At 40.8% G+C, this 21112-nt stretch overlaps 2 protein-coding genes across 2 annotated transcripts; both read left to right on the top strand.

Moving 5' to 3' along the window:
* The first annotated feature begins 1853 nt into the window (after positions 1–1853).
* On the top strand, positions 1854–11537 carry LOC137277142 (arrestin domain-containing protein 2-like). The gene is made up of 7 exons (XM_067808813.1): positions 1854–2442; positions 6133–6279; positions 6821–7044; positions 8211–8390; positions 8648–8827; positions 9940–10216; positions 10568–11537. Exons 1-7 carry the CDS (start codon positions 2325–2327, stop codon positions 10933–10935), a joined length of 1494 nt encoding a protein of 497 aa, XP_067664914.1. The 5' UTR covers positions 1854–2324; the 3' UTR covers positions 10936–11537.
* Positions 11538–13335: 1798 nt separating this feature from the next.
* Positions 13336–19590, top strand: LOC137278585 (protein fem-1 homolog B-like). Its single transcript, XM_067811044.1, has one exon. The coding sequence runs from the start codon at positions 13426–13428 to the stop codon at positions 15331–15333; it is 1908 nt and encodes a 635-aa protein (XP_067667145.1). The 5' UTR covers positions 13336–13425; the 3' UTR covers positions 15334–19590.
* The last annotated feature ends 1522 nt before the right edge of the window (positions 19591–21112 follow it).

The raw sequence follows: 21112 nt of genomic DNA, 5'->3' as shown, positions 1-21112 counted from the left end.
AGATCAAAACCAGAACTTTTGTTTGAATTGACCGTATGAAATACTACACCGTGGAAATAAATCTTGTTTGTTTCATTATAGGCTACATCACACATTGGTTAATTTGAATGGCAGTTCATATCTGTCATAAATAGACATTAACTGATCATGATACTGAATTCACACGTTTACCTTCCACCTTCAGTTTATGATCTTGTATTATTGGTTGTATTGACTTGTTAATAAGCCAGTCGTTGGGGCTGTGAGACAGGTAATATAACCATTACAGCATCACAACGCATGATGGTGACGGCTGCGGCCAATAGCCGTTCTCCATGTACTGAATGTTGTATGGAACATCGACATCGGACCACAGTAGGTGAGTGAGTGAGTCTAGTTTTACGCCGCAATCAGCAATAATCCATGTATATGGCGGCGGTTCGTAACAATTGAGTCTGGACCAAACAATCCAGTGATCAACAGCATTAGCAACGATCTGCGAAATTGGGACCTGATGACAGGAGTCAACCAAGCCAGCGAGCCTGACCACGTGATCCCGTTAGTCGCCTCTTACGACATGCATAGTCGCCTTTTATGGCAAGCATGGTCACATCGGACCATAACCATATTCTGTCATCAAACATGTATGTGTAAAGGCGTTGCCTGACTCAACCGTCTTTATCTAGACTATGTTAGAATATACCAGATATTACACGCATGAGAGTCAAGGCACTGGTTAATGTGTTCTCTGACAGGGCAGAGTGGGTGCTGCGCGCATTCAACCGGGAAATGATTAGCCGGTCCTAGAATACGGTAGTGGAATGTGAGATGGGTTATGGGTTACCGTCCGATACAAAATTACTGCAGCTCTGCGTACGTGTAATGTTGTGTGTTAGAAGAAGGGTGTGTGGGGGATGGGGAAATACGCAAGACATCGCAAGAGAAAGACGGTAGCACGATGTATTGTTTTAAGTGTTTTTTTCTCCGTTTTTCTCTCAACTTCATATGTTTGAATAATTGATCTAAGAAAGCATCGTGATGTGTTTCGGTGATTACACTTTCTCAGTAAAATTCAGATACTCGCACTTTTATTTGGTTTGAACCAACATCCTGAAAATCAGGCACTAGATCGCCCGCATACAAAGTCAGCCTACACTACTCAGGCGGAATGTAATGTTGTTATCAGCAACATCGGACGCAGGGATTGAAACAAAGTCAAACTTAAATATTATCTTGTGGGATAAGTCACGTGACTATTAACCATAAAAGTCAACACTAAAGATGGTCTTGCGTCATGATTGAAATTATCCATTAGTAACGTGCGAATATTTTCCAAGACGGAACAATAGTATTATATTACGTAGCATTGTGTATATTGGGTTTTTTATTTGTTTCCTTGTTTTTGTGTTTTGTTTGTTTGTGGGGGGAGGGGGGGGGGGGGGGGGGGGTTAGTGGCCAGGGATGCCGGATGTCTGTCGTCGTTATCAATATCTGCTGTGAGATGCCGCTGTGCAACATACTCTGTTATCCACGCTGTATAGCAATGAACCCTTGTTGTCAGTCATTAACTACTTTCTATATGATTGCATCCATTTATCAACTGCTCCCACGCGCTCAATCCGGTGGATCGGTAGCTGACCGCAACTGAATTAATGAGTCCTGTGAAGCAGACTGTGCGTACTCCACTGTACCCGGTACAAGTCAGCAATAGCGCTGTTACTTGGCGTCCGAGCTACCCCTACAGATACAAAAGCGATGCTATTGATCCACTAGAGTAAACATGTTTATAATTCCCGCCGGCGTGATACTGATGGACATGTAGACGACTATAGAGGCACCTGATTGAGCTATCAGTACCGGGCGTTGGAAGTTACACGGTACCGCGAGCTTCAGTACACAGCGCACTTCCACGGTATGAGTCTGTGAGCTTTTCACAGGAACCGGCGAGTTTTTGACATTATATTAATCTTTCCAGTAATTGGATTAGTTTAAGTACGTTGGTTCTGTACCATTCGTTTGCATGAAACAAGCGGGGAGCCAGCTGATGTGATTGCTGTCTTTGGATAAACTGGTAGAAGACAGAGAGGCACTTTAAAGTGATCTGTTGCTGGAGCGATGAAGTTGGTGATGTCGGTGTTGCTGCAATGTGTCAGTGTCTTCTCAGCCGTACGTCTAGACACATGACTGGTTCAAACAATGACAATTAATCTGCCACTTCAGACACCTCGGGATTATCAGTACATCATAGTCGGCGCGTGGTGCCAATGTTGGTTTCCTTGATGGTGAATAAACTGTGACGTTTCCCCAAAAGTGTTGTCGTTACCGCTGTGTTCACAACCAGCATCATGGGCAAGTTACAGGACTTCTGTATACGACTTGAAAACTCCAAGACGGTGTACACGTCGGGTGAAGTGGTGAAGGGTGTGGTCGTCGTCAGCATTACCGAGCCCATGAAAATGAGAGGTAAGAGTTTCAACAACGAAGTTCTTGCTTCATCGGACGTTACTTAAGTTGAAAATATGTCAACAGTGATGTATTAAAGTGTTGAATACATACATCATGCATATAAACTGAAGAAAAAAAAACAACGATGAAATAGATACAAGATACATCATCTCTTAACACCATATTCCTCAATCACAGAATTAATGATCCAATCAATTAGTGACACTTCATTGTTTGTCTGGTCATTAGATATATATGTTTTTAAGATAGTAATGATTTGTGGAACATGATCACTTTGATCAGCTACTTGAGAAAGGCGTGGTGGGGTACAACTTATAGTCTGTATCATGTTGGCCTCGTTTCTTCATCAATCTGTATGGTTGCTGTAATGTATGTGGTCCAGTCGCTACGCATAACGCGTCAGTTTAGCATAACAAGCTGGAACCAAGACTTCGGCTAGGTCCGGAAGCAGCGGGGCTACTCCACAATAAGCGTTGTTACAGACGCACCCACCTGACATGCGGTAGGTCGGGAGCTTGAGCTTTGTACATCAGATGCCATTACCGACAGCCAAAGCACGAAAGTAATATTAAAGCAGGTGGCTCTAGCTAATGGCACAGCCTATTAAACTTAACTTGTGTGAGTGAGTGAGTGAGTGAGTAAGGTTTACGCCACTATTAGCAGTAATATCACGACGGAAATTCAAATTGAAAACATGGAATACACATCGATTAATTAATTCGTATACAACTTTGCTGTTTTAGCTGGATAGTATCGTAGTGAAACTTCATTTTGAAAAACACCACATGACTTGGATAAACCCCCATGGATGTATAGTCTAGCAAACCAATGGCTATATATTCTACCAACGCTGCTGTCCATGCCTTCACCGCCCAACCAGCATGAATGATTTATGGAATAATACAAAATCTGTAAGCCTGTTAACGCCAGTATTCTTTGGTTTGCGTGTCCAGCCAATGTTTGTCCAGCTATTCTCAGGAGAGCACTGTTAGGTATTAAATCGCCACTCTGTCACACTCATTACCTCACACTAATGGCTCCCCAGCAAGTACTGATATCAACAGGCACCAGTGGACATTCAAGCAGAATAATTTATAAACGCTATCACTGATCAACTCAGTGGGAAATAGGGAACGAATGCAATATTCAACAACTGCACGGACAGTTATATATGTCATGTATACCGTTTTACCCTTGCATGCACACTATGGCTACGGGTTCTGACGTACAGTGACCCGGACCAGTAATTCAGTGGAACTCTCGTCATTCTTCCTTTACTGCGATAACCTCTCATATCCCAATGTTCCAGGTTTTAATACATCAGATAGCACAGCCCTGATCGCTACTAGTATGGTTTGAGGCATTCAGCCAATATCATGTTTTCCCGTAAAAATCGGTTCGGTGTAAACATGTCTTCTTGACGGATTCTAGCAAAACTATTCATCGATCGACAGTTAACTACCATGAGTGCCCCTTGTATTACAAGCTGTGACAGTATAAGAGTGGGTGAGTGAATATTGCTTAACGACGCATCATCAATGTTGCAGCCATAGCGGCGATGTAGCAGTATAAGCGGTTTTGTACTGTACGCGTAATACCGAGTTTGGGACCGGGGGCTCATTGACTCGGACAGGGACCGGGGGCTCATTGACTCGGACAGGGACCTGGGGTTCATGGACTGGGACAGGGACCTGGGGTTCATGGAGTGGGACTGGGACCGGGGGCTCTTTGACTGGGACTGGGACCGGGACCGGGACCGGGGGCTCATGGACTGAGACAGGAACCGGGGGCTCATGGTGTACAACCAAACGAAGGTCGTTTAAAACTACACATATCGGAGCAATACTGCTATAACTTGTATATATTGCTGACATTTCTATCTGCCAATGTAAAAACATAAAGCAAAGTCAAAATTGACACATTAATATCTGTTGAGTTGAGGTGAACTACAATGTGTCACGTGACTTTCGTGGACTTGATTTTCGCTTCGTAGCAGGTATGTGTGATGTATTCATGTGTTCGGGATATATAGTTTATTATCCAGAACATGAAAAATGGTCACATCTTAAGATCCTGTCACGAACGTAAGATGAAATAGTACATTAAAACGTTTTGAATAGAAAATACACATGTACGTATTTTTGAAGATCAGGTTTGGTGATACAGTGCTTATTTTCAGTTTTCATTAATCTCACGGTCTATTATTTAAACCGTGAATTGGGAGACATTTGTTGGAAGGTTTTGCACAGTGATGAGTGGGAAACCGTTCTCTCCAACAAGTGCATTACATGTGATATGAGGTTTGACCCGGTTCCACCCGGGCTAGGACATTGCGCTCATTTACTATAGACAGACATTGTTTCATCAGATTTCGGTATGAAAGGGAATTGTAACGCGTAGTGACCAACCACAGGCGTTAAGATGTAAATCAAGAAACGATTGGAAAGCAACATTGTGTGTGTTTTATATATGCACATATGGTTGAAATTCCTTCAAGAACGGAGAATGTCTAAGGGGCGTCAAACGTTTCCCCATTAAGTTCCCACAGAGGTTACTCAAGTCATGTCTTCCCTCAGAGGTTAGTCAAGTCATGTCTTCCCTCAGAGGTTACTCAAGTCATGTCTTCCCTCAGAGGTTACTCAAGTCATGTCTTCCCTCAGATGTTACTCAAGTCATGTCTTCCCTCAGAGGTTACTCAAGTCATGTCTTCCCTCAGAGGTTACTCAAGTCATGTCTTCCCTCAGATGTTACTCAAGTCATGTCTTTCCCCAGATGTTACTCAAGTCATGTCTTTTCTCAGAGGTTACTCAAGTCATGTCTTCCCTCAGAGGTTATTCAAGTCATGCCTTCCCTCAGAGGTTACTCAAGTCATGTCTCCCCTCAGAGGTTACTCAAGTCATGTCTTCCCTCAGAGGTTAGTCAAGTCATGTCTTCCCTCAGAGGTTACTCAAGTCATGTCTTCCCACAGAGGTTACTTTACTTAAGTCATGTCTTCCCACAGAGGTTATTCAAGTCATGTCTTCCCTCAGAGGTTATTCAAGTCATGTCTTCCCTCAGAGGTTAGTCAAGTCATGTCTTTCCCCAGATGTTACTCAAGTCATGTCTTTTCTCAGAGGTTAGTCAAGTCATGTCTTTCCTCAGATGTTACTCAAGTCATGTCTTCCCACAGAGGTTATTCAAGTCATGTCTTCCCTCAGAGGTTACTCAAGTCATGTCTTCCCTCAGAGGTTACTCAAGTCATGCCTTCCCTCAGAGGTTACTCTAGGCATGTCTGTCCTCAGAGGTTACTCAAGTCATGTCTTCCCTCAGAGGTTACTCAAGTCATGTGTTCACACAAAGGATAGTCAAGTCATGTCTTCGCAAGTACGTAGGAAGATATGACATGAGTAACCTCCGTGTGAAGAGAATGGAGTGTCAGCTACGCTCGGAAGGAATGACCAGTCTAGTTTTGTCCGCAGACTAGTAGGAGTCTTCTGTCTCCGACAACCAAGGGTGTAATTTGAAAAACTAAGTCTGAGGTCTTGAATGATTTGGTGCACGGCTCTGAAATATAGCATTGTTCTGGGATTCATTGGGACCTTTGTATTGTTTTATACATACTACTTTCAATTTGACAATATTATTTCAGGTACCAAATACAGTAGACTAGTGCAAAAGTCAGCAGGTCCCTTTTGTTCTTTTTTTCAGGGATACGAGTGACCTTTCAAGGCAAGGCAGGGGTCAACTGGAAGGAGACGGCCAACCAGGACAACAACGACAGCAAGAACACCGTCGTTGTCCATTTCAACGCGGAGGAGATCTACATCAACGACAGGAAGCTGCTGTGGGGGGAAGGTGGGCACATCGATGATAAAACTAGAATACTAAACAAACAATAACCTTAGATACTGTGATTGGATGATGAATGTATACATGCATGCATGCTCGCATACATACATACACACACACACACACACACACACACACACACACACACACATACATACTTACATACATACCCATGTACGGACCCACGTACGTACATACATGCATACATACATATGTATTCTCCAAGAACCCGACATTTTATCAAAAGTATTAACTGTGTCAATAGCAGAGTACAGTTAGATCAGTATCACCAGCACATGTTATCCAGTTTATACTCATTATCATTGATGACAATACCTCTGACATATTCATGCAACCAAGAACCGACTAACGGGATCGGGTGGTCAAGCTCGCTTACTTGGTTGACACATGTCATCGTATCGCGACTCTGTAGATCGATGCTCATGCTGCTGAGCACTGAATTGTCTGTTCCAGGCTCGATTATTTCCAGACCGTCGCCATTCCGGGTATGGCAGCATACTTTCATGTAGTCAGTCGTCTGTTCCAGATTCTGACAAGGACTTCTCGGCATTCCTTCCCGCCGGGCATTATGAGTTCCCGTTCAGCGTCCCCCTCCCTAAAAACCTCCCATGTTCCTTTGAGGGAGACCATGGCTGTGTCAATTACAAGGTCAAGGCCACAATAGACAAGCCGTGGAAAAGAGACCACAACGTCAAGATGTTTTTCACCGTACTCGGCATGTACGACCTTAACGACGATCCCCACGCCAGTGTCAGTAAACACGTTTACTCTTTACTCTCTGTCACTTCTTCTCTGTCCTCATTAGAATCTGGTCTTCAGTAACGCATGCTTGTCGTAATCTACGAGGATTAATATAATTCTCCAATTTGAACCCATGGAAAACATACCGTCAACACTAGAGAATAAACAGTCTTGAATAACAAATCATAAGTAATTTAAGATGTTGATAGTTATGCGGATGCTTCAATGATAATCAATAATGAGTTCGAGGAAAGGGTAAGCATGTCCACAGAAACTTGTCTAACGTGGCCTTCACACGGCAAACTATAGCTTGATAACAAATAAAAGTTTTCAAACTCGCGCTTTCACCTGTCAAACGTTCGTGTCGTTTTAGCACCATCTGTCTATTGTTGCGGTCACGTGACAAGTGTATTGATTGCGATTGGTCGTTTCTACAATAGTTTGACAACACCGAAGGTTTGATGGAAAAGTTGGTGAGAATGAGACCGACAACAGTTTGACAAGTCTGAAATTAGTGTTGGTGGCGAGCTGTTGGAATGTTCACACTCTCAAACTCGAGTTTGTTGTCAAACTTTAGTTTGCTGTGTGAAGGCCGCTTACTACTTCCGTTTCTGATATGGAATCGCTCCTATGTAATAACATGACTTTAAACAGTGCAAGTAGATTTCTGGCCCTATGTTTAGGGCATACTTATTATCTCTGTATGATAGATTCCCACTACAAACTGACCTGGACCGTATGCAGACCTTCGCTTTAAGAAATATGGCTACGCAGCTCCCGACACTATGGCATAAAAGCCTGACATTCGATTGCCCAAATATTCGTTACACTACATGCTTTACAAAAGTAGTAATAAAACAGCATTATTAGTTTCGAATGCATGAACATAAGTCGATAAATGTTTCAAGTCCAAGGTCTTGCGGACATCGTGAGACTTTTAATGACCAGTGTTACTCTTTGCGATATTAAAATGCTAGAGTGTGATAATCTATTTCTCATCGAAAATCATTATTGTAACCTGATGTCACTTGTCACTTGCTGTAAGGTTTTGAGCTTTTTCATAGGAATTGATGACATCACAATATTCTGCAAAGTATCCTGATGCAGTTTATAAGTGGCTATTGCTTGACCGGATGACGCCATTTTTTACGATGGCCGCATCTACTAACTTGCAGGAGCCCATCATGCACACGGCTGAACAGACTGTCTGCTGTGGGTGCTGCAAAGCCGGCTACTTCTCCCTCAACTATTACATCGACCGCCGCGGGTTCGTGCCCGGAGAGGAGATCCCCATCATAGTGGAGGTGAAGAACAAGTCAAACAGAAGACTCCTGTCCGAGGTCAAGTTCAAAATGGTGGGTAGTATATGAGTACCTGTTTGGTTTATAGTGCACGCAAACGTCCGATTCATAGTGCTGTATCGACTCGATGTGTAATTCCATCAAGCATCTTCAGTATCCTAACACAACGGTGACACGGATCTGCTGTCATACATCCGCGTGCGTCCGTGCGTCCGTGTGTGTGTAATATGTCAAGCAGAACTCCCAGTGTATGTGCAGATAGCGGGGTCTGACAAATGGCGTTTCACTGTACATGAGCTGCGTGTTGCTAGGTGACGACGTATTTCGCCCACGATGACTCGAAGAAGCAGGAAGAGGAACTAGACAGGTTCGACATGGACCCTGTATCCCCTAACAGTTCGGGGGTGCTGAAGACCACAGTAGACATCCCGCCTACACCACCCTCACATCTCATGGGCTGCAACATCATCGACGTGGACTACATCGTCAGGGTACGAACATGTGTAGAGTAGCATGTCAGAGCTGTATGGTGCCTGTGGTGTTGCATAGGCAGTGTAGTAACACTGTGTAACAGTGGGCTTGGAAGCAACAATTTAGTAGTAGTATTGTAGTTGTAGTAAGTGGGTGATTGAGTCTAGTTTTACGCCGCACTCAGCATTATTCCAGCCATATAGCGGCAGTCTGTAAACCATCGAGTCTGGACCTGACAATCCAGTGACCAACAGCATGAGGATCGATCTGCGCAATTGGGAACCGATGACGTGTGTCAACCAAGTCAGCGAGCCTGACCACCCGATCGCCTTTTATGGCAAGCATGGGTTGCTGATGCCTATTCTTCCCCGGGACCTCCACAGGTAAGTAGTAGTAGTAGTAGTAGTAGTAGTAGTAGTAGTAGTAGTAGTAGTAGTAGTCAAGCAATCCCGTGACCGGCATCATGAGCATCGATCATGAGGACAAACAGTCTGAGTACCCAATCCCTTTAGTCCAATTCTAAACCTAATCTGCATCATCATGATCAGCAGCAACAGCAACAGCAGCAACAGCAGCAGCAGTGGTAGTAGTAGCAAATGTGTGAATTCTGTTTACCACCGAGGTCAGCAATATTCCAGTCACACTGCAGCGGACTGTCAGTCGAGTATTCAAGGCTTCTTAGGACGATATCGACATGTCTAACCACCTACTTCCTCTTTGTGCTGCACCTTTCCCCGTCTGGGGAAAATGAGAATTTCACTGAGCCTCCCCGTAGAGATTGTGGAGAGCACTGGTACGGGAGGGTTTGTACGTGTAGGAAGGTTGGGTGCTGTCTCTCTGTTGGTAAACTTATAATGGGTCCCACCAGCCTACACTGGTCATAATGGTTCGTATAGCGTTGCCCTAAATATAAATCACAGGATCGTCCGGTTTTGTAGTCCGATTATTTACAGGCAGACTGTGTACAAAACATACATTATGGTAATTATAAACAGGAATCATAATACAACGTGACTGGAATATAGAACGATGCAAAAAGGATTGAGAGGTAAGTGCAGTAGCATTTCATAATATTGATCAACACAGACTGGTCTTTTTACTGACCTCTTTTTACTGGTCTCCATTTCCTTAGTTGAAAATAGCGCCTGACGGCTGCAACTGTGACAGCATCGAGTTCCACGACGAGATCCTCATCGGCACAATCCCACTGCGTCACGTGGTGGCCCGGATGCTGGGTGGGGAAGGATTATTCACCCTGACTGGTGACCCCGAGCAAACCAATCTCCCCTCACCGGGTGCAATGCCATTTCCATGCAACGGCACGCTGGTCCCGACAGCCACGCCCATTCAGAATGCAGGCTCACTTACAGTGCCGGCAACAACGCCCAGCATCGCCAGCATCGCCATGCGTAAGACACATCCTCAACACATGATGATAAATATGAGAGAGAGAGAGAGAGAGAGAGAGAGAGAGAGAGAGAGAGAGAGAGAGAGAGAGAGAGAGAGAGAGAGAGAGAGAGAGAGAGAGAGAGAGAGAGAGAGAGAAGGTTTTCTTATTGGCAGCCATGCGCGACTTCAATTTGCAAGACTTAACACACATCATCAGATCCTGCACTGTTCTTGCTTTCTCCTTTTACACTAATGCCAAATTTGTAAGTTTTATAAAGGTCATATTTTAATGACAGAGTGTAAAACAAACTTGCAACGCAAAATTTTCAAAAGTTTTAAAATGAAGTTGTGCGTTATATTTCACAATGCAGCACCGCCTGTGTATGCCAAATGCGCCCACATCAAAAGTAGCAAGCTAGATGACGACGATGTTGCGACGTCGGGAGATGCGTTCACACCTCAGTACACGTTCTACAACTGGAAGCAGCTTGTGGCCCGGATGAAGCAGCAGGCCTGTGATCCACCACGTGACCAGGTGATTGTGAGGGACGACACTGACGTTAGCGTCAACACAAACGTTGTGAGTGAAAACAGTGCCGCACTGGAACAATACCAGCCTCGTGGTTCTGGAACTTCAGAAGATGAAGTGAATGTTATGCTAAATTCTATACAAGGCATGACCGTGCGGTTCGACACTACTTTGAATGAACTAAACACAGATGACGACGAGCTACTGTAGAGCTTATATGTTCATCGTCAATGTGGCATGTGGTAACGATGTTAAGCGACCAAGGAGGAAAAGTATTGAGCCAACTCTTCTTATCGACCATTAACTGATAAGCTGGTATTCTGTTGACGTACAAAAACGAAGGTCAGCCCCGTGCAGGATATTTGCATAATTATCGACCAACAGTTATATGTCACAAGCTACTGACTATGGATCACCCAACATGTAATGAAAGCAAAACTCACACCAACTCACACCAACTCCAGTACATGACATTCTGACCTCAAATGTTAATGTAGATTTGTTATTCTTCCACAATGACATGCCTTGTCGGATTCTGTCAAAACAGTTACAATGGTCAACAAAACTATTTCAAGAGCCTCGACACAAGTAGAATACTTCGTAGCGACCCAGACCATGTGCACCAAGCTTACCTCCCCTCTTTTGTCTCACAATGCATGGCAAGCAATGCGAAATTGATTACACCGCACGCAGCAATATTCCACCTATAAGACAGTCGTTTCATATATCCTTCACGCTATTTCATAATTGTGCTTGTATAAGTGTACGTGTGTGTATACGTTGTATTCTGTGACATTAAACACTGATATATAGTAGCTCTCTGTTTTTACTTTCACGTCTCAGTATACATTCCTGATTGTCCAGTTCATACCGAAACATGAGTCTCATTAACCAGTTCAGACAATGACCTACTTTTCAGCCGATAAAATGTGAAATACGGTGTTATTAAAGTTTAAAATTAAAAGTCATTTACAAATACAATTTTCTAATGAAACAAGAAATTGGAATTCAGTATAACCAGAATTGTTTATGATGTCTATTTTCACTTTCACACATGAAAAATCGGATCGGCTGAAACGTAGGCCCTTGTCCGAACAGGTTAACGAGACTCATGTTTCGGTATGAACAAAGCTGTTCTGTAATCAATGTTTCGACTTGAAACTGACAGGTAAAAGATACTATACGATTGAAAACTGGATTTAACCAAAGAATTTTTTGAAAAAATGTCAAAACGTTACAAGGCAGAAAGCGGTCGCCGAAACAATGCAGAATTAGTTCCAAAACAGCTACCATACTCCACCATAGATCACTAGGGGAAGTTCTGTCCATTGTTCTTGGAAGTGTCTTTTTGGGCATAATTGATTAACTGACCGCGAGCAATTATTTCTATTTAAAAACAAAAAATATCACAGTTATTTAGATAAGTCCTCGCAGTGTTTATTTAAATAACTACATCGTAAGGGTGATTAACCAATACATCCACAAACCATTTCTTGAATATGTGATATTTTGATGCTATCAGCTATATGGGAATGTATATCTCCATTTAATCCAATGCACTGAACCTTTTTGTTACCGTGGTTTCCTGTTGTGAACGACGCCACGACCACACTAACCAGTCATGGCTATGTAGGCTAAACAGAGAACATAGATTTACACACACACACACACACACGCACGCACGCGCGCGCGTCATATATATGTTATAATCAGATTGCGAAATCAGTCATTTCGTGAAATGAGTAAGAGAGTAAGCCATTTCGCGCCATTTTGTGTCAATGACGCGAAATATCTTGATTGTTGTTACACAAAATGACGTGCACATAGAGTACCTCATACATAAATAAAGAGGGTATATATTTTCCTATTGGGACCTAAACCACTGTGAAAGGAGGATGACCCCTGAATTTTTAAAATTAGATTCTCTCAGACTTATTATTATCTTGTACTTATTATTCTTTTTAAGCATCGTCACGCTCTGAAATAAACTTTAAAAATGTGTTTAGACAGCGTTCGAACTACCTACCTGCCCGACCACCCGGGACGGGTTATTTTCAAAACAGACTGTCAGACTCTTAAATTCTCCTGTCCGACGATCTAGTTAAAATTTAGATGTGTATATAAGGATATTCATAATATTTTAGGAAAATAAACTCATTATTAATTCACTCGTAAAACTAAACGATGAATTCCATTTGGATGATAAACTTGTCAACCCTAAATTATTTGCGTTCAGGTAAGTGGCGTTTAGGGCTGGCGAGTTTTACATCCAACAAGCCCTTTTTGTGAGTTACATCCTATACACGATATTTTCAGGTTTGTTCAATATTTTAGTGTCATGTGGATTGAATGCAGTCCTTTTTTCTAATGAAGTTTTTTGTTCTTTAATTAAGAAAGTATATCATCAAGTATCATTACCATTGCATTTAATGGGACCTTTAGTTTACTAGCTTTCTCTCATGTTAGCTTCGACGAATGCAAGTCATGAACGCATTACTTGGATCGCTTTTGAAAGTATATATTACGGGTGCTTCAAATAATCGAAGTTTTAGCGGTATGCATTTGTGATGTTAAGAGTTACCGTTCATAAATGTATACGCATGCGTTTCATTCATCATGGCAGAGAGCATAACAAACAGATTGTCAAATTTCGTCCAATCTTGACATCGAAAAGCGTGTTGTTAATTGATACTAACTAGAATGGCTTCCGAATTTTCGCCAGAGATGGTGAAGTCTCTGAAACAAAAGGTGTTTACATCTGCAAGAGATGGGATGGCTATCAGCATATTCGCAATGCTATGGAATCTAGACGCGAATATCGTTGACGCGGTTCTCAACCATTACACAGAGGAGGACGGGCAGAAAACAACGCCACTTATCATAGCAGCCAGGAACGGGGAGGACAAAGTTGTACAAGTCCTCCTCAGCAACTTCCGGGTAGATCACGAGCAGACGGGGACAGTGAAGTTCGAAGGGTATGTGATCGAAGGTGCGACGGCGTTGTGGTGTGCAGCAGGAGCTGGGCATTTCGGCGTGGTGAAGTATCTGGTTGAACATGACGCAGACGTAAATCACCCAACGCTTACAAATTCAACGCCACTGCGTGCAGCATGTTTTGATGGTCGCCTCGACATAGTACGGTACTTGGTTGAACACGGTGCAGATTTGACCATAGCTAACAAGTACAATAACACTTGCTTGATGATCAGTTGTTACAAGGACCACCGCGACGTGGTGACCTTCCTGTTGGAGAAAGGGGCAAACCCCGACTGCAAGGCTCATTGTGGAGCAACTGCTCTACATTTCTCTGCAGAGTGTGGCCACTTGGAAATTGTTAAAGAGCTCATCAAATTTGGAGCATCTATGACTGAAAATGACCATAAAATGACTCCACTGATTGTTGCTGCAGAATGTGGAAAGAGTCAAGTTGTGAACTATCTCATCTCTTTACCTGAGTGCTCAAAGAAAGACAAAATAGATGCTCTAGAGGTTTCAGGAGCATCGTTTGCCAATGACAAAGAAAATTATGATATTTCAAAAGCATACCAATATCTCAAGTTAGCCATGGAGGAAAGGTATAGAGATCCTCATAATATTGTTCATAAGCCACACTACCCTCCTGTCCCAGCATATGACAACTGGGTGGAGTGTAAAACAATGATTGCACTTGAAGCGATAGAAAAGAATTATGGAGCCCTTCACATGGAATCATTAGCGATCCGTGAAAGAATTCTTGGTGCGGATAACCCAGAGGTCCCACATCCAGTGATATTTCGGGGAGCTGTATTTGCTGACAGTGCCAGATTTGACAGGTGTATTGCATTGTGGATGCATGCCATGAAACTGAGGCAGAGAAATAACAGAGCCATTCCAAAAGATCTACTTCGTTTTTCCCAAGTCTTTTCACAGATGGTTCATATAGGTGTAAGGCTTGAGTTCTCTCCAATCCTGGAAGTACTGGATCATGCAGGGAAGGAGATAGAGAGAGACATGGAGAGAATGGGGAAAGAGGATGAGGATTATCTGGCTCTGGTTGAAATTTATCAAACTAACATCCATACTTACCTCTATTTGCTTGTTATAGCTCTGAAAGTTACCAAGAGCAAAGAAGAACTGCATCAGCTCCACCAACTTGTGTACAGGTTTTTGAGACTGAAACCTGCTCTCAAGAATGGATATTCTGCTCTTCATATGGCAGTGGATAGTGCAAGCATCGTTGATGATTTCCATGTCAACGATGTTGTGTCCTTTCCAAATTCACCACTAGCAGCTTTGTTGGTACGCTGTGGAGCAGACGTCAATGCACAGGACCACGTAGGAAACACACCTCTCCATGTTATAGTACGCTACAATGACCCAATAGATGATTTTGACACGCTACACCAGATAATACTGTCCCTGATACGTGGAGGATCTCATCTGGATATGCGTAATTCAGAAAGGAAAACACCAATGCAGTGTTCAACAACAGGAGTGGCAGAGGTGATTCTCAGGCAACACAATCAAATATATCTGAAATGTTTAGCTGCCACTGCTGTAAGGGTTCACAACATCAGTTACAAGGGACTGATTCCTCAATTTCTGGAAGAGTTTATTGAACTGCATTAAAACATACTGAAACATATGAATGACTCTCTTCATGTTGTGATACATGTTATAGCTCAAGTGACTGCTTAGGTTTGAATGTTTGTTGAAGTAGCCATTAGGCTAAATGAAAAAAAGTGAAATGTTTCTCTGGCATCGGTATGTGACTTTTATTTGTGCACATAACAATTTTATATTTCCATTTTAAGAAAATAATTTGACTTTGCGACATCCCGATCATCTATTTGTTCACTATAATTGATACATGCTAAACTTACCAAGCTGTATTTCTGAGAGAGAAATATAAAATTGTGTTCCTCCCCATCACATTTTTTTCTATCAAAAGATTTTTAAAAAGTCCTACCTCCCTTGCCACTTTTGAAAAATACATGCCTGAGACATTTAATTTTTTTATGCAGCCTTACAAGATAATGGCCACCGTTGTTCAGGCTGACGTGCTGCTGTTGCAACTTTACACCCATGTGTATTGCCAGTTAACACCCATGAGATGTATACTACTAGTCATTACTAAGTGCTCCTAATGTCTTGAAAGTTTGTTGAAGTTATTGACATTTAGTTTATTTTGCTTTTGAAATCTGTTCAGACCTGAAGACTTTGGGATAAGGACAAACTTTATGAATGAACTTTATTATTGAGGTGAAGCAACAACTTCTTTGTTCGGGTGAAGCAACTTTTTGACGCAGATTTAAGTACTTGCTTGACAATGATACAAGAATCTGTATCCAAACACCACTTCACCTGAATAAAGAAGTTGATCCATAAAGTTTCTCCTTATCTGACTCGCCAATCTCTAAACATACCACTCAAAGAAGTTACCTGGTGACTTTATGAACTGATTATTGTCTGAATGTAAAGCTGCATTATAATTATTATATCAGAATGTAGATGGTGTTCATTTCCCAAATGTGATAGATTTCATGTCATTGTAGGTGTATGAACGGTGCTAGTTGTATCATGTGTATGTAAACAATATGAGTGGACCCACAGGACATAATTGTACAAAGAGAGAAATACATTATTGGCATGGCCAAAAGGAAAAGTTTACACTTGTTGTCACCATAATTATGGTTACACATATTTCTGCCATGTTAATCTTTTAAGTGTCAACAATTAGCCTGAAAAGGAGATACTTCTGATAGCCCATAATGTCACCTAAAGTATGGGCTTACAATTCAGTTATGTTAAGAACTGTGCTTGACTATCATGTTGCTGCAAACAGAATATATTGTACTTATTTCTTGCATGATACATAATTTGAAATGTAGATATCCGTACATTCATTTAGATAATTTTTGTGTTAAGACATCAGAAGTGGGAAGTTACTCCATAAACTTGTCAGAGCTTGTTATTGAATAGAGGTTCCCTGTATTTAATGTTTGTATTATGCCCAAATACTTAGTGTTAGATGTGTTAGGGTTGATTAAATGATTTGCCATTTAGCCCGGTTTCTTTGATAACACAAACTTTGCAGTCAAACAGAACTGCATTCTTGTTGTTGGTAAATGACCCCATTATCAACTTGAGGGTCAATTAATTTTGGATGTGAATTAACTGTCTCAGTTCTTTTGTCAAATAAAAATGTGATTTGGTATGCAGCTAATCACTGTGTTAACGATCACTAACTATTTGTGGTAGTGTGGTAAGGTACAAGCTAATTACTGTAATTCAGCCTTAATTAGCCTAGCTGAGCTATAAGTTTGCAATTCAAGTTCCATCCTCCATGCAGCACAGATTTAACATCAGAAAACTGCTTTCTTTATAATGATTTTCAAGTTCTTTTAAAAAAATATTTTGTGTATATGATATGAACCTGTCTTCCTTTTACTGTATTTGTCATCATGAACATGCATGTATTGTTAAGTATTGATCATGTTGATTGCTGAGACTTGACCATGTTGTAATATGTGGCATCACAATCTATTCACTGTTCAAAAGATCATTACAGCAGTCTATCGTTTTCATTACCACATATTATGTACGCATTCCAAATGTAATTCAAGACATAATAGTTTGTTATTGATGTCCATGGTGTCAGATATTGAAATACATCTTCTTTGTGAAACTGGACAATAGTTTCAATGAAGCCTTTGTCTTACTGTGCTGGACTGTACTGGAACTTAACTGCGATAAGATGGCATGATGTGTCTTCCATCCTCCTAGCAAAAGCTGGTTTTCATCATATTCAAATGAAGTAACATAGAATGAAATATCATAGAGCAGTTCTGAACATGGTGAAGTGCAAAGTTTGGAGTCGGAAGTTTGTTCAGCATGCTTAGCTAACAAGAATATAGCTTGTTAACAAGTTGTGAAAAATCCTCACGTGTTAGTGACAGAGTCTATTTAAAAATCATTAGCCTACTTTGGTATGGAGACGAGATAGTTTGCTTGGGCTCGTTACCTTACCTAATGAATCCCTGAATTCCTCTCTTATGGAGCATTATTTGATTAGTGCTGTGTCGTTACCATCAGTAAGAGAGGTCAGACTGTGTTTGTTGCTAGATTTATCATGCCTATATGTTAAACTTACATGTCAAAGATGTTGCGAGTATTTGAATATTTCTGTATGTTCACAATGAAAAATGGCCTGTTAAGACAAGACAGATGCACTTATGTTGATGCATTTCAGTGATTTCATCACTGGTGCCCTTTTATGGTGTGTTGTTCAGATGTCTTTGTGTTCATGGACTGTACTTCCTGTCTTCACCTTTGCTCAACTCAACTCTTATGTTCTTGCTCAAGCAGTAATGCAGATTTCCTCCCTGTCTTTATTATGACTTTTATAGAGTAATCCTCAATTACATTTCAAGGATTGCATCTCTATTTGTCTATCACATGATCATGATGATTAGAGATAGTGTCATGTTTCTCATTGCATACGTTTGAATATGTTTGTTCATATCAAGTTTTTAAACTTGTAATTCCAAAAACTATTAAAAAAGCCTTTTCACTGGCTAAGTTTGTATGTGACTGGTGAGCCGCCTTCAGTTTGTGATATTCCGAAATTTATAGAAAGTGACAGCAACATAAAACTGATAAAGCATGATATAACTCGATTTCAGTTTGAAACTGTTATTCAAAATCTGCCATATTGGCTGTATTATGCTTGCAGCAGTGATATCCATAGGATGCTTGTGTGGCATTATATCACATGCATGGTAACTGGTCTTAAAGGTGTCATTTTCTATTGCCTGTGGCAAGAAGTATGTTGAATTAGCTACTGGTTTGTCTGCCTGTGTCAACACAGGCTTGAATACTTTTGCTACCAATTGGTGTAAAACACTAACTACTTGTCTTTCCATCTTGGTAAAACTGCATATTAGGTGTAAATGAGATGAACAAATGTTAGTCAAGCCCATTTAAGTCTTTTAGATGATTTACCAATTTTTATTCTTGAATTGTCATGCTTGGTGATAAAATGTGTTACTGTCAGATAAAAGAAATATTTTCCAAAGTCATTTGGTTGTTTTTGTCAATCTCCGTGTCCAAGTGAGACATACAATGTATTTGGTTACCTTTAGTAAACATAATAGTCTACTATGGATGTGCTACAAGACTGTGTGTCTGTTTATGTGTTGTAAGATGAGTTCAATAGATCAATAGTTTGATTAGTAGTTTGATCACTAAATATGGTGTAAAAAGATAAAATAGATTACCTGATACTGATATGTTGTATCATACAATGTATATAGCTGATAATTCAGAGGCTTGAAATCTCCATATGGCATAAAAAAAATGAAATTGCAGAGTTTCAAGCATTTATCACATGCCATACCAACTGGTGTATCAATAATAATGGTGTATCAATCATGTTGGTGTATCAGTAATACCCCTTCAGAATATTGCTACCATAATTAAGAAGACCTAAGTCATCTTCATTTGGACAGGGTTATTCAGAATTTATGAAGAACTGATTTTCTGTTGATGGATAAAAATCTGAAAATAACTGCAATTGCTATTTACACCAGAAATTTAACTTCACATAAAAGACTGTTGCCAATCATATGAATAACAGCGCCTTATGATCACATGATTAATGTTAGCAGTCCAGGGGAGTTGATACAGTAATGATAGTGCATTGCACCAATCTCCCAGTCATCTTAACATCTGGAGGTCTTCTTAAACCGTACATTAGTCACTGGCTGATTTGTGAACACCTGCTGCAATAACATGTACATCCAAGTGATTCTGTGATGCTCATATTTTGCTTATATTTCTTTTGTTATCGGAGAATGATGATAAATAAATATTTATGAACAAATTGTGTATTGTGTTACTCCTTATTTACATTCCCCAAGACATGTAACATATTTTCATAAAACTGACTCAATCATCCAGTACTCTGGAACTCAAGTGTGTGGTCCAGACTTAATTATTCTCAGTCAGTTTGGAGTATTTGGACATGTGATTGGACAACAACGCAACCAAATCCTGCTTCCAGATTTAGTAGGTAAACATCACCATGCTACAAACAGGAATTGCTTCATTGGAGTAAACCTATGTTGTCCATTTGCGGTTTCCAATTTTGGACAGTAAATTTTACAAACCAACAGGCTATATGAACACAAAATGGACTTACATATCCGCACAAAGCCCTGATGTTCTGCTGACTAGGTGAAGTGAAGTGTGAGTGTCCCATGTGTTTTGACATAAAGTGGTCTGCTAATCCAGATAAATGAATGATCAGCTGGGTATTGGTGGTGATTAGTAGTCCTCTCAAACTCAAAGTGAATTGTAATTGGCAAATCGAAACGACCATCAGGGATGGCAATTTCTGCGAATCTCAGCTGAAATCACGTTCACCTGTTGCCATCCCTGGACCATGCCGTTTTACAAGTGATTTTAACCAAAAGTGTGTGCCCACTACTGTTTCAACACCAAATGCTGGATGACAGATATTCAGATATTCAGGTATAAGGCCGATTTAAGCGAAAATGAATGTGTCCGGATATTCCGATTTCACTGTATATGCCATATGACTTGTCATCAAAATGTTTGTTTCTCCCCAGTAGAGCTGCAACGAATACACTATGTGACAAATATGATATGTATCATGAATATTGGGTAACAAATATGAATAATTATTCATTAATATAGTATTGGAGTTGAGTGATCCATGCGCAATATGGAACCCTAATGCTGACTGTTAATTTGTTGTAATAATAACTAGTGATCTCACATGACACTCAACTTACTTCCCAAGGGTTAAAAAATCCCATCGCCCAATGCATGTGACAAGTCAGATGTCAGTTTAGACAATCAAACAATGGTATCTTACTTGTCCGTGAGCTACAAGATAATTTCCACTAATGTTTCCAAATTGCAAATAAAGTTGTATTTCATTTCATATCCCGCCACATAGCTGGAATATTGCTGAGTGTGGCGCAAAACTAAACTCACTCACTCACTCATTTCATATCTGCTCAAAATGTAGCTTTAATATTTTGCAATAATTTACTATTTACTATTTATAACTGTTTGATAAAAAAATCCAGGAAACATTAACACAAAACATTATGTCACAAAATCAGGGCAAGTGGAAAGTTAGTCAGGACAAGTTACTTTCTTAAAGTCACATGCCCTGTGGCAAGTGGCTTTTAATAACATTTTGAACCCTTGCTCCCTTCAGTGGAATAAGCTTTCTACAGTACCTGAGACGTACTATCACACATTTCAATTACACACCCCAGAATTTTCCTTTGTAGAGTTTTCTGATTTGACCTGAAATAAATATTTCCTTGGATATTTGCATAGAAGTAGCGGGTGGTAAAATCTGACCGCATTG

Source organism: Haliotis asinina, chromosome 3 (assembly GCF_037392515.1).
Source record: "Haliotis asinina isolate JCU_RB_2024 chromosome 3, JCU_Hal_asi_v2, whole genome shotgun sequence".
Taxonomy (NCBI): domain Eukaryota; kingdom Metazoa; phylum Mollusca; class Gastropoda; order Lepetellida; family Haliotidae; genus Haliotis; species Haliotis asinina.
The sequence above is the reverse complement of the archived record's forward strand: the minus strand, read 5'-3'. Positions and strand labels throughout refer to the sequence as shown.

What these genes read in the sequence shown, in the direction of transcription:
- LOC137277142 (XM_067808813.1), top strand. Translation starts at nt 2,325, where the DNA reads ATGGGCAAGTTACAGGACTTCTGTATACGACTTGAAAACTCCAAGACG. An exon ending in CGAGCCCATGAAAATGAGAG is followed by an intron (nt 2,443 to 6,132) that starts GTAAGAGTTTCA and finishes TCTTTTTTTCAG; the next exon opens with GGATACGAGTGACCTTTCAA. An exon ending in ACGACGATCCCCACGCCAGT is followed by an intron (nt 7,045 to 8,210) that starts GTCAGTAAACAC and finishes ACTAACTTGCAG; the next exon opens with GAGCCCATCATGCACACGGC.
- LOC137278585 (XM_067811044.1), top strand. Translation starts at nt 13,426, where the DNA reads ATGGCTTCCGAATTTTCGCCAGAGATGGTGAAGTCTCTGAAACAAAAG.